General features: G+C 34.3%; 1 protein-coding gene across 1 annotated transcript in view; it reads right to left on the reverse strand.

The window, feature by feature from the left end:
* Nucleotides 1–10,254: 10,254 nt before the first annotated feature.
* LOC150076147 (protein piccolo-like) overlaps nt 10,255–14,358 on the reverse strand; it is a 39,578-nt gene continuing 35,474 nt past the window's right edge. Inside the window, exons 8-9 of the mRNA XM_090387268.1 lie at nt 12,338–12,472; nt 10,255–10,527 (exon numbers count right to left, since the gene is read on the reverse strand). Coding sequence (XP_090243394.1) covers nt 12,365–12,472 — 108 coding nt within the window. The 3' untranslated portion in view covers nt 10,255–10,527; nt 12,338–12,364. The remainder of the gene's footprint in view (nt 10,528–12,337; nt 12,473–14,358) is intronic.

Below are 14,358 nucleotides of genomic sequence, written 5' to 3' on the forward strand. Positions count from 1 at the left end.
ATATTTATCCACACATATTACTTTGCGTATCTAATTCCTACATAGATCGTTTAAACCTTAACGTTCTCAGTTTCCTCTGAAAACATTCATTAGCGTTACCAGTGGAGTACATACTCACATGTCAGGCACAGAATCACAGACCTGTTCCACTTGAGAAATCAATTTTTTTATTGGAAGAATGTGCATAAACATTAAAATTGAAGTATATTATCTATTGTAATTTGCCCTACAAGTTAAATAAATTTAAGAAAAAAACTTTTTTATATCAGCGCACGCATGTTTCAATTGTATGTACAAAAATTTAAATAAAATAATAAATAAATAAAAAAACACGTTCTTCATTCTGAAAGAGTTACAGAGCTACGATCATTTGAATTTCATAAAATAGCTATGAAGTTTTGAATGGTAAAAATAAGAAAAAATAAATAAACTGAACAAAATAGGAAAGACAAGTACTTGGTATGAATTAACATTTTACTGGGTGTGTGTGTGTGTCTGTTTTTATTTATTCTTTTCTATCATTTAAAACTCCATAGCGAGTTTTTTTAATTCAAACCACCATAGCTTCTTAACCGTTCAGAATGGAACACGTGTTTATACGACTTTTTTTATTTTGGATTAGGATACACTCCAGAATTTTTTGCTCATACTTTTGAAGCACCCTATATAAGGATTGTTCAAATGAAAGGAAGACGTGAAGCAGTGGACTCCATAAACGTAAATATGCGATGCATATATAGATGGAGTATATTGTATTTATTATGTGACGAGCGCATAACGAATTGTTCAATACACGAATAAGACTATATCATACGAGGAGAATGCGATGAATTCGTCCATCACGAGAGTCTTACGTTTCTTAAAGAAAGACGCATTCTTTTGAAATTTTTCGTCGCGTGTGTGCAAGTTGGTATTTCATGCAAGTTGTTGTTGTGTGAAGAAGGAATGGTTTACAAATGGTGTCCACAATGTCAGGACGGTGATCAGTCTAGTGTGAATTTATCACAATCTGGAAAAGCACATCAAGATATTAAAGATGCAAAAATTGCGAGGGAAAATGATCTAGGTAAATCATCGTGTAACGTTGAGATACTAAAAGTGGTGAATGTGAAGGTTAGTACTGTGTACAGCGCAGTGCACAACCGCTTGCATGAGAAGAAGGAAAGTGCAACGCGAGTTCTTAAATGTCTTAATACATTAGAAGAATGTGCGCAGAGTGTTTTATATGTACAGAGACCACATATAAAACATTCTGCACACATTCTTCGCAATACCGTTATAATGCATTACCAGAAAGAGCGTGGTCGGCTTCGTAAAGCGGCCTAATGTGGAGCTGATTCATGAAGCAATATTCAAGACTCAAAAACAGAGGTACTGCAGCGGAAATATCAGCCTCTAGTTGCTGCAGCCAAGGAAAGCTTGCAACATGCCCACCTGGTAAGGTCTTGTTCACGTTATTAATATTATTTTTTGATCTGAAGGACTGTTACTCGTGGAGCTTCTGTACGGATTGCACCATAATAAATACTGAGCACTACTGCGAGCTAAATACTGACTTTGTTGCCTGCTGCATAATGTAGCAAGTAACAAAAAATTTGTGTTGTGATTACTGCGCAAGAGTGCCACCCAAACATGGTGGCTATGATCACCAAGGCTACACTACACAGATTCGTTTTCTCCCAGACCGGAACGAGCTGTTGAGAAAACTAATAAGTGGAATACATGGTACTCACAGAAAGATGTGATGTTATATCTTTCGTCTCGTGAAAAATAGCAGTAAAAGTATGTTTTAACCGGACAGTGATGTGTTTTTTCATCACTTCAATGCCTTTTAAAAAGAAAAAAAAAAGCAGTTTAAGCAGTTATTCTGCACCAGAGAACTGAATCTATTTGGGTAATGTCGGGCCCAATGTCAAAATACCTACAGTAAAGTAAAACGTACCACTTGCTTCATTTTGATATACACAGTAGTTGCCACACAAATTGCATTATCTTCTTAAAGATAATTATTTCATTAGTATGTTCCTGTACATGTGAACTTTTGTTACCTGAAGGTATCATTTCATCATCCTCTAATATTAGCAAGCAGTTGCTTGAATGCTTCTCATCTGCAGACTGCGTAGTAGATGAATGTTTCTGTATCATCTTGTGTATGAAGGCATTCACTTGCTAGTGCGTGTCATCTATTCAGCAGGGATGTAGCATACAAGCAGTTCCCTCTGAGGCGGAAAAAATTGTGACTATTGCTTTTGATAGAAAGGACTTTTCTGGTCGATGTACTTCCAAAAAGGTTGGCGGTAATCAGCATTTTGTGAAAAGAAACGCCAGAATGAAATATGAAACAGGGCCGAAGTGGATTAGCACTTCAGCACAGTATAGACTTAAAACGTGTGAGCCTTAATGATCGTCATGGAAGCTGTATGCACCTAAAAGCCATATGCAAATAACATATTGGTGTAAATGCAAGTGAAACTAATGTTCGAAATTATTTTGTTATGAGTGGTCTGAAAGCATATCGACCTCTTAAGAAGCCCTTATTCACCAAATTTATGGGTGAAAAAATACATAATCTGGGATAAAGAACATGCTAATTGGACAACTGAGCAGTGGAATTGGACATTGGGTAATTGGATTGGCTGATAGCAATTGAGCTGCATTCAGCGTAGACCCAGTGAAGCTTATCATCATGACTGCATTGACGTGCTGTGAAGTTTTCATTGAGTTGGTGAAGCTTAGACCCAGTTGAAGCTTATCATCATGACTGCATTGACGTGCTGTGAAGTTTTCATTGAGTTGGTTTGGGATGCATAACAAGCAAACGATTGATGATTCAGTACCACAAAAATTAAAAAATATGACTTACGTCTGTTTTGAGAGATCATTTTCAGGAAAGAAAACTGTATTTTCCAGAATGACTTTACCCCTTGCACATCGCTGTCAGTATAAGTACAACTTTACAGAATTCTCTTATGCAATTTCTAATACAAATTTGCACCATATACTGTATTATTTTATCTTTATGGGAAAAGCAAATTGCTGCAAAGACGCATCAAGCACAACAAAATGGCAAATGAGTGTTTGATACCGTGAACTAGACAATGGTTTAAATAAATCTCCGGGATGTACCAATAAAATACTAATCTTTTATAAAAGACCTATAGATTTATGTCGCAACATTATGTTTATTGGTATTATTATTTTTTTTTGTTATCGTTAATTCGGAACATCGGTCTTGGCGAGAAAACATGCATGTATCCTGACGTGTATTTTTGTGGCTTTTTAGAAATAAATGTGTATAAATGTTGGTTTTGTGTTTCTGTTATCAATATAATATGTATTTAAATATTAACTTTTGGTGATTTTATAAGAAAATTCGGCCTATATGGACAAAATTTATAATTCTAATGCTTGTTTTTAGTGATGCAATTTGTATGGTCGCTAATGTATATCTATTATGAATGAAACCCTGCAATAACGATACTGTAATCTTAACACAATACTGTATTTAAAGTGAACCCTGCGGTTTCTTGTAAATCCAGTAGCATCTTCCTTTATAAAATAAAAATCGAACTCTTTCAAACTGGTGTCGACCGTTTCAAACTTGTTTGACTGTTGTCGAATAAGTATGCTGTTTTCAGTTGTTTTTACACAGCTGAATCTCATAACAGAGTTTGATTAAGAAAAATTTCTTACTTCGATAAATAATGCTACAGTACAGGAAGTAGCTTAAAGAGTTAAACACTCTTGAAGAAAGGAAGCCAGAATTCAAGATTGAGAAGATATCAAGGAGAAGACCGTGACTCCATACATCATGGAGAAGACTATGCATATTATGATACCTAGTGAAATATAAGAAATACAAACTCTTATTTATTACATAATACGCGTAAAGATTAAAACCACTCTGTGAAAATGAGAAATGTAGTTTTATACTTGCTCTAAGTAAGGTAAATCACAAAACTTCAAATTATTATTTTTAACGGCATTGAAACGTCGCTCATATCAGTAATGTGTATTTGTCTATAGAAGTGTGTGTGTGTTCACTGGCAAATTTACATGTTGTGCAGGCTAAAAATCTGGAATAACTCATGGGGAAACCCTACACCTTCGACCGAAAAATTCCTCCAGTCGTCAACGGGAATCGAACTAAGACCACTCTACAAGAGCGACAGATGGCAAAGGATCATGCCAAGCCTATCATGAGTAGGGTAGGCGTTGAAAATGTCTACTGAACCTTCCATACACATTTTTCGGAGATATTGTCGGCTATAAAGTCTCGCCCTCGCAGCTAGCACAGTGAGTATGATCAGAAGATAAACAAACCAGGTATAGCGTTTCATATGCCCTGTTTAATATATACGCTACAGTATATACCAAAGAGCAATAACTTTCAGCAAGAAAACAACACTACCACAAAGTAATTGCCTTCTTCAGTTACTGTTTGTTTTTTGATAGTCAAGCAATTAAACACAACGTGCTATTTGACACGATGCAAGTTTTAACTGCGTGTCTAATTTTTCCGAAACTTTCTATATGTTACTTGTTCACAATGCAATAAATAAAAATTAGACTTCCGGGCTTTTAGATCGTCCCCTGCTTTCCCCATTACTCAATTTTAAACACGATTGAGTTTATTCAGCAATAATTACTTTATATTAATCAATAATTATAGAATTTTGCAAGAAATTGGGTAAACAAAGCATTTCTTGAGAATATTAATTACAGAATATAAATTCTTATCAGACTTTCTCTTTATGTTAAGAATGACAAAGTTACAACCGAAGATGCTGTTTACAGCATAGCGTGTCTATTATTGTCTATTTGGACAAGGACAAGTGTCCTTGCCCAAATCTGCACTGATTCTTCCAACAACCAGCGCAGTGAATTGCTTTTTATATTCGGAAAAAGAGGTCATTATTTTATTATGTCATCTTAGTTCCATTATTAAATTTCCATCCCTTGTGATTGTACTTTATTTTGCACTCCTGTTCGCAGATGTATCACTTTAGCCTAAAGTTGAGTAAGTTAAGTCGTGCTGTGATTAAATATAATTGCTCATGAATAAATAATGCATGGACACTTAACATCGCCAATAATTCTATAGCCCTAGCAATTAAAGATGGCGATCTAATTTAAAAGGCGCTTTAGTTTAAGGTCTCAATGAACAAATATTTTTTCAGCCCAGTACAGTCATTGCGGCTAAAGGAGTTTAAAACTTCGCAGCAACTGTATTGTTTCAGTTTATAATGAAATAACACTATTATACCTCTTTAAAATTCGTAAATTCCATAAATTATGGTCTGAAGAAGGGTTCGGTAAAAATACCTCACCTGCTAACAAATTATTGCAGTTTTGAGTTTATGTTTTATATGAGTTTAATAAAATCCATTTGTTAAAACTTTTCACGTGGTATAATAATGTTATTTTATTATTATATATATACATATATATATATATATATATATATAGTATAGATTTTACCGTATGGATAGAATCCACGTAACGTCTTTGTCCAATCATATTATAATTTCTACTTTCTTATATCACTTATGTTTACGTAAAATGGAACTCCACTATAACGCAAATTGCCTGCCAAGTCCACTTTTAAAATTAAATTTATCATATTTTATATATAAAAAATATATATAAGATTTTGTATGAGTAGAATGTTCTAGAAATTCCGCCAAGGTTTGCCACTTTCTTATGTCCTTATGTGTTTCTAAATGAAACTTTTATACATCATTTTAAAGCTTTAGTCTTCTTCTTTTCTTTCAGTACTATAAAGGATGGATTAGGCCCGAAGAAAATGTAAAGGCAGCAGCTTGGTCCTTGTGTTTGACAATAACTGGTAAAATGGCAGAAGATTTTCACTAGAAATTAAGTCCTGCAACTTATTCACAAAAAGTTCTAGCATGCAGAAAGAAGCCCTTGAAAACAGGAAGTCTAGAGCTGCGAATAGGAAATATTCTCAGACAAACAGACTGTTTAAGAAGCCATACAGCAAGACCTACAAAAACGCAATTGGGTATGTGGCTGGAATTTCAAAAACAACTGCATATCATATCTTGTAAATAGAATATATCTACAAACGCATCCTTGTGACTGTAGGGTTTTAGACGCATCTTAAGGCATATTGTGCCGTATATAAACCTCTGTAAGTTTTGTGTATTCTGTGGTCGATTTGCTATTTGGTGAACGAAAAACCAGAGTTTTCGGGAGAAAAACTATGCTAGCCGCGGCAAAGACCGACTAACTCAGCCACGTTGTGAAAAAGAAGAGGACTGTCCTCTTGGAAGAGGACAGTGACTTGTGCACGCATTGAATAAAGACGATCTCAAACAGTGACTTTGATTCTGAAAATGGTTTTCTTTTCATATTGACAAGAACTCGGCCAGTTCCTGTCAATAACCACTGTGCTATCAACAAAAGTGCCCCTGATCGCTGTCCTTTACACCGTATGAGAATGGTCTGGAGTATTAATCCACATTATGGTCGAGTTAGTCGGTCTCTGAAGAGGGTTTCAAACTACTCTGTCACTTCATTGACTTAATTGCTTTGGCGAAGAAATAACAAAAAAAAACCCCACAAAACTTCCATATTATTTCTCAGCTCTTCGATATTTCCTTTGAAATGAATTTTATAAACTGCACATTTGACAAGCTATCTATGACTTTCGAAGAAGTCATCCATTGCTGTCTATTTTAATCCACTTAGAGTGAGACCTCTAGAACAAATTGTATACATTATTCTTATGATATAGATGCTTTTCTTATCTTTCTCTCCATGAAGCATTATATGGTTTCCACTATATTAGATATAAAAATATAAGCTCGATAAAGAAAACAGGACCTACGTCAATATGCACGCTTCATTATTTTGGAGAAGGGGGTGGTGAATGAGTTTAGTTGTTCTTCTAAACAAAAGGAATGGTGTCATTTTAAGAAGAAATATTTTTCTTCTTAAATCGCCGTGCTCATCATTAGCTAAGATCAAAACCAAAGGAAGAACTAAATTAAAACAACAAGAATGCACTGGACTGTATTTTCCTTCAGTAATAGTCAAAGTCTATAACGGTGTTGGCCACTTCTGCAACTAAAGGGGTTACAAAAAGATAGCATAAAAACAAGAACCTTCATCTATTTTTCACTAGAACTTTTAGTGGAATCTCCCTCAAAATACGGCTTAACTGGCGTAATATGTTCCTTAACATGTCCATTGGCATCAGTTGTTCTATTTCTTAAAGAAAATGACGTCATATAGCAAAAAGACAAATAATCGAGCGAATTCTTAAGTATATACAATAGTATCATAGCCCTGCCACCTAGAGAGAAATGCACAGACCGTAGTACAGCACTATTTCAATACGTACTCAAACTACAGATTAACAAGTAACAAAATCATTTCTCGTAACGGCTAGGTGTGTCCTGATGACACCTGGGACTATCTGAAACATTTACTCTCTCTTTCTCTCTCTCCGTAAAAGTAAGTTAATGAAATTTATGACTTCATAAATGTGTTTTTTGAACTTTATGATGGACAAAGCATTGTAACAGTCTTTTTTTTTTTTTGGGATTTTCTCATTGCTTTTTCTTACCTCGACAATAAATCCAAGGGCGTCACAACAGAATATAACATATCAATTACAAATGTATATTACTTTACAGCACGTCAGAAACCACGCTAAATAACTATATGATTACGGCTTCATTTTGGAAGTAAATAGGGATTGGGCATTTTGTACATTCTTCCAAGCAGAGAGCATTATTTTACTTTTTGTATATTACATACCAAAAGATATATAAGAATACACACGACATATATACAATATTGTGAATTATAGAAATAATACAATCAACCACGATTATTGTACTAAATATGAGTAAATATTTCTATACTTTTGACACAATCTAAGATATGTAACGAACTCGTGTTTTACAGAGTCGACGCTTCTGATTTGCACTTCTGGGGGTGAATACGTTTGTCATATTATAGGTATTGCGTAATAATCAGTAGAGAGAGAGATATATCACGGTAGGAAACAATATTAACATCTAGTGAAGCGAAGTTGAACGACTTATATACAAATTTCCTATTCTCTTCGAATGCTCTGAACGTTTTAAGTAGGCATGCGTACTCACACAGAAACAGTAAATATTATGAAGAAGATTTTCATCTTCTGTTGGACCAGAATATTCAGATCTGTCTGGCCTGGTAGTTTACCGATGACGTATCAAATTCATATGTTCTGCTTGAATACGCAAGATATGACAAGTATTTAAATTTTATTATTCTGTTGTTTTGGTAAACTGTTTTTCATATTTTCGTTTCTTTCTGCACCACATTTTTGAATACAGTTGAAAACAAAAAGAAAATCACTACGATTCTTTAGACCTTTCATGGAATAGAAGGGAGAATAATCAGATTTAAAATTGAATACTTTATACATTAACGAGCTGTTTTTTTAAAGATTCCTATAATTGCTACCATTTTGAATGGATGTCTGAAATCAAGACTGTGAAAATTAAGTATGCAATGAAATTATTTGGAAACGGCCAAGTAAGTTAAGATTCCTGTTCTGATTTCGTTGTTTTCAATTGCTTTCAATTGTTTTCAAGGTTATTTCAACCGGTGTTGAAATAAAATTGAATTTACAATTGAATTTGCCGCTGACTTTAATCCAGCGGCAGATTCAATTGTAAAATTTAAAGGGTTCTCATAATATTTGGAACTAAATGAGATGATTATTATGCCTCAGTAGGACCTACTTTCGATTTAGTCTATGGGTCCCCATCACTATTGGAGCTATAGCCTTCCCTGTCCACTTAACTCGACGATTCCATATTTAAAATGATTAGGGTGATACAATAATTGTATCATGTTCATTAAAATATCGAAAAGAGTATAAAATTTATCGTAAATTTCAGTTGGAACTGGAAGATTACTTTTATAAAATGTACTAATAAAGGAAGGTGCTATTAGGTTCAACTATAGCTTTTCGTTTCGGTAAATATTATTCAAATTTGAGCCTTTACGTGATAAGGCATCATCGAATCAATATAAAATTTTCTCATTAAATCATCCACACTGTACTAGGTTTCGATTTCCCACCTAGAACATTGTTTTCAGGAGTAGATATGAATAAAAGTTGCATAATGGTTACGATCTCTATCCTGTGGGGAAGAGTTCGAATCCTATCGAGACAGGAGGAACTTTTATTACTTCTTTCGTACCGTGGACGAGGTTGCCGATCTCAAAAGAGGAATGCACTTCTTTCCTCCCTGAAACTGTGTTTTTTTTTGTTAAGAAAATCAAATATATAATATACACGTAATTTATATCATCATGATCCTAGCTCTTTTAAACTTCAAACCAAACAAAACTTTATATATTAAAAAGATAAATAGATTTGAAAATGTCGTGTCGTTTTATGAAAACCATAAATAGTAGAAATTGTATTTTTTTTTTGATTGATAATGTATTTAAGAGTACACAGATGGAGAACATTTCAAAATGATAGCAATTACTACATAAACGTTATCAAAAATGAGGCATACACTAAATATAAGGGGGGGATTACTTCAGCCTGTAAAATTCCTTCTAGCTTTAATTGCATGAGATAAATTAATATTGTTTTTAAAATATGAGGCAGTACGAAACATAAATATGATTAGCGTACGAACATCGTGAAACGTTCTGCAGTGAATGTTTATTTTTCTTGAAAAGATCGCTTTAAAAAAAAAAAAAAAAAAGACATCATCTTCAGCCTCGTGATTTGCTATAATTCGTTTCTTACTAGTTTTCTTTTATATTTAATCTCAGCTTTCCAAGTGCCATTGTCGTCTACTATTAAACTAATATTGAGGTAGAGGGTACATGATGAACACTTACTGTACGCCAGTACATGGAAAGATTCTAGGATACTTTAGTGACAATGGCTTTGATAACTTGTGCTATGAATTTTACAAATATTTACAAGGCATCTTACACTTCATATAATTTTTTGTACACTATTTTGTAGTTACTATCATCACCGTTTTTTCTATTTGTCATTTCCTATACCCACCACCACCACTGTTATCATGGTGCGTGAAAAGTGCTTCAGAAATTTAAGATATCAGTAACAAACGTCTTGATAAAAAATTCTACTATCACTTAAAATGCCAACAGCATCTAGGAGAGTTTTGTAACAGATCAAACGTCAAAGTGAAGGCTTACAGATGCGTCCATTTGGCTTCCCGTATGTATATTATATCGACACGTAGATATATATTTATATATATAAACAACGAAAACCTTTTTGCAGTCAGTAATAACAACAGTTAAGTTTTCTATTCCCGGCAGCACCAATTATTCATCTAGCTGAGTCAAGGCCACGATTTCACGTTGTGAGGATAAAGCTATATACAATAGTAACTAAACGGATGACGACAGAAGGAAGGAAGAAAGGTGACACGTTGCAGCAGCCCTGGTTGGAAGCAGATGACAAACTTGGAAGCAGATGGCATTTCTATCTCCGATTCATACAATCTGAAATGAATATGCAATATTTATGACCCTTAGTTGTCATAAGAAAATATACTGTACATGCGTTATGAAAATTAAAAAGCTACAGATCTACAGAACTTGCTTACATAACATGATCAAATTACTAAGGTTTATTTTACAGTTTAGTGTGCAGAAGATGCTAGTAGAAGTGTTTCATCAACGTACAATGTCAATACCAATTACCTTTAAAATTTGTTGTTAAATTAAATTATTTTTTTCCTCTTTTAGAGAAGCCCTAAGGTTGGCTAACACGTAGGAACGTTGACAGACGTTCGTTGTTCTTTATTTATTCTCTTATAAATTTGGAATTTTTAGATATACGAAACCTTATTCGTCTTCTCAGACAATTGAAAGATAATTTTGCCTGAAACGTGTCTGTGAAACCTTACATTCTCCATTCGCGATGAAACGTGCATATTTAAGGCGTATATTTTAACTGATAAGCGAAATTCCTCGTGGATCTCTGTGGACTACGGGCAAATAATCACTGCATGTCTTGGAACCTCATACGAGGGAGGGGGTAGTCAATAAGTATTTACCCTCACCTACAAATATTTGAGTTAGGGATTTGAAACTTGACTGGAAATGTCGTCCTTATCTACGTTGCTACCGTCTAGAGCTAACCATTAGCGGATAAACTCTTTCGGGTCTCTTCAATAGACTACTTACTTTGAGCAAAATACCAGGCACCCATTTACTTAATTACTTCTTAGTCAGTCTGAATTCTGCGGCTCCGTAACGGTTTCTTCATTTTAGGGAAGAGGAAGAAGTCTGAAGGTAAGAGATCACGAGAATAAGGTGGGTCCTGGAAATTTTAAAAGCCATACCCGACTGCAAAGTCCACTGTGAGAGCAGCCTTGTGAGCAAAAGCACTGTCGGCTAGGACACCTGTCGATAGCTTCTCTCGTCTCTTCAACTGGATAGCTCCTTTTAACTTTCTCAGGAGGTTTCTGTAGAGCAAACAATGGAAACATTAATCTTCACTAACTTCCTCCCCCCAAAATAGCTGTGTCAGTTTTCTGGGACTCTAAGATCATCCTTACAGATTACCTCCCAAAAGGCAACAACATCACAGGGTCCGTATCATTATTAAAAATTAGTAAGTAATAAATTTTTATTAAATACTATCGGTATTTCATTCAACATAATATTATAAGTGTCTTAAAATAATTTAAACTGCGTGTAAAACTCCAAATGGAATATATAGCCGAATAATTATCTACTTCAACCTTTACTGATCTTTTATGATACGGATTTGGTGAATTTCAATATAATCCATAAATATAACCAATACTTTTTAGTTTTTCGTTTTGTAAAAGCAATGTTTAAATATTTATTAAAATACCGATTTCACAAAAGAAAAACTTCATCTTACTATCTTTATGAATTCACTTGAACTTGTATACCCCTAACTTAAGTAAACCATACGGCATAACAATGACACACGTCTATTCACAGTGTATAAATAATATAACTTTTATAACGTTTTTATAACATTTTTTAATAAATATATCTCATATCACGGCCTCTGTAACGGAGTGGTCAGGAGCGGCAGTGCAGTAACGCACACTCTTTGGGTAGACGGGAGTTTAAGTTCCTGGTTGCAAAATAAGGTCGACTCCAAACAGTACTGGACCAAGGTGGCAGATTATGGTCCATTCCCTCAACAGGACTTATTGATGAGGCCTCCATTCTGTAGTGGATTGACGATGGCCGCAATTTATTTATTATTTTATATCTCATATCATTTTAATAATAATGACAACACAGACAGTAATGAATTGTTAAATACCTTTTGCATTCTTGTAGAACAGTTCCATTACAGTATTATACAGAATGTGCCGTGACATCCTTGGGCAAGAGGAGTTTGTGAGCTTTGAGTTATTACTGAAGACACCGATGGCCGGCGGTGACTGTTTCCATTTGCCTACAGTAATAAAACACGTGAAATATATAAGAACAACTTGAATTGTCTCAGACCAGACTTTCTTTTTCAATATATTATACTATAAGATAAAACTGCTGTATATCAGTGCACTTATAAAAACTACTTTGTATTTAAGTTAAGTTTTCATTGATGTAAAAAATTCCTGTTCTTACTAGCTGGAGTGGGACCAGCTTTTCTTTTCAGTAATTCAATACTAAAATTGTATATACTTCATAACTATTAGCATCATTCTGCGCAAAAATCAGAATAATGTTAGTTAAATGAAAATATTTGAAATAAAAAAGTTTACTTTATGTTGTATGAGAATCTTACAGTTTTCATTTCGCATATTAAGAAACAATTTTGATAATTTTATTTTAAGTTTTCTTTGTTGATTTTTCTGCATTCTGTTTTACGTTATCTTTGGGGTGGTTGATTGTCCATACTTTATAGGGGATGATACTTCTTTTCAGTCCTTACTTTGCAACTAACTTACTGATTATCCCTCTTATTATAATTATTGTTACCAAGCAGTTGCATCCGTTTATACAAAATTTGAATTGCTGTGCTCTATCAATGTGGTTTCTCGTTTGATATATCACGGATGCCATTACATTTTCCTACAAATAGTTTTAAATAATAAGATTATGAAATTTCCCTCTGGCAAAAATTTTGCAACACCCTGTTTAATTCTGGAAATTTTAATATCAATGAACAATTTCATAAGACCACTAGCTTTCTCGGACTGCATCTGCCCACGCTACATACAGTATCTGTGATCATTTCACGCATATGTGGATGGTAAAATGTGAGTGGTCTTAAGCCGCATTTTAATTTCTTGCGATCACTTTCTTCCCTCAATAGAGGGAAGAAAGTGATCTATAAAGAATTTCTTTCTAACCGGTTCATAGCACCAGAACACATCCATTAAGGTTCCTCGAGTTAATGCACAAGTAATATTGCCAAGTACGGGTTTTATCAGATTATACTTCTCATTAGCGAACAGACATTGTGAAAGCAACTAATAGACATCAAGGAGGCAACTCGTTAATATTTATGAAGCGGTAGGATTAAGAACAGAATATTTCATAATTTAGTCGCATTTACCGTATTTAGAAGGGATTTCGAGATTGATGGAAGAGACGGGCGGGGGGGGGCGAATTTAATAGCCACTACGAGAGCGCAGCACACGCCTATAGAAGCAACCACTCAACAGACTTGCGTAATATTTGGAATTTACATATTTCAGACGATGTAGGAGCGATTTATTAAATAAAAAAACATATTTTGCTACCAGATGGCACTTCGTTGCCTACGAGGTCTACAAAGTCTAATTTGCTGTATAGCATGTATTATATTGTACGTATATAGAAAATGTTAAGAGGAAATTGTTCAATGTCTTGCGCAGCATGGATTGACTTTGGAGCACAGTCTGTCCAAGCTGATATTTGCAATATAGCGAGCGATGATATATTACAAATTGCCGAACAAGGTTAGTTTAGAGGAATATCCCAACTTTTTACGTACACCATTTGATGTTATGTAGATTTGTCTATTAAAATATTAAAACTTAAATGTTTGAATTAAAGAACTTACACGTGTTTATTTTACTTTATATTGTATGAAAAATCATACAAATATGCCGTAGAATCTCAATTTGTAGTATATTAATGAGATTAATTATGGTTCTCTTTCAACTCATTTCTAGACATAAGGGGATTAGTTCGAGATCTAAAGTGTCAGGAAGGCAGTCAACAGATTCTGCATACTATAAGGGGCATGCGAGGATCTATTGATCCATACCTGCCCCTTCGTAGTACGCAAGATCTTCGAAGAATATTTTTCGCGAATACCTGTCGTAAAAAACATGGATGGGCTAAAAAGAT

Source organism: Mastigoproctus giganteus, chromosome 13 (genome assembly GCF_048544385.1).
Source record: "Mastigoproctus giganteus isolate SK-2022 chromosome 13, ASM4854438v1, whole genome shotgun sequence".
Lineage (NCBI taxonomy): Eukaryota > Metazoa > Arthropoda > Arachnida > Uropygi > Thelyphonidae > Mastigoproctus > Mastigoproctus giganteus.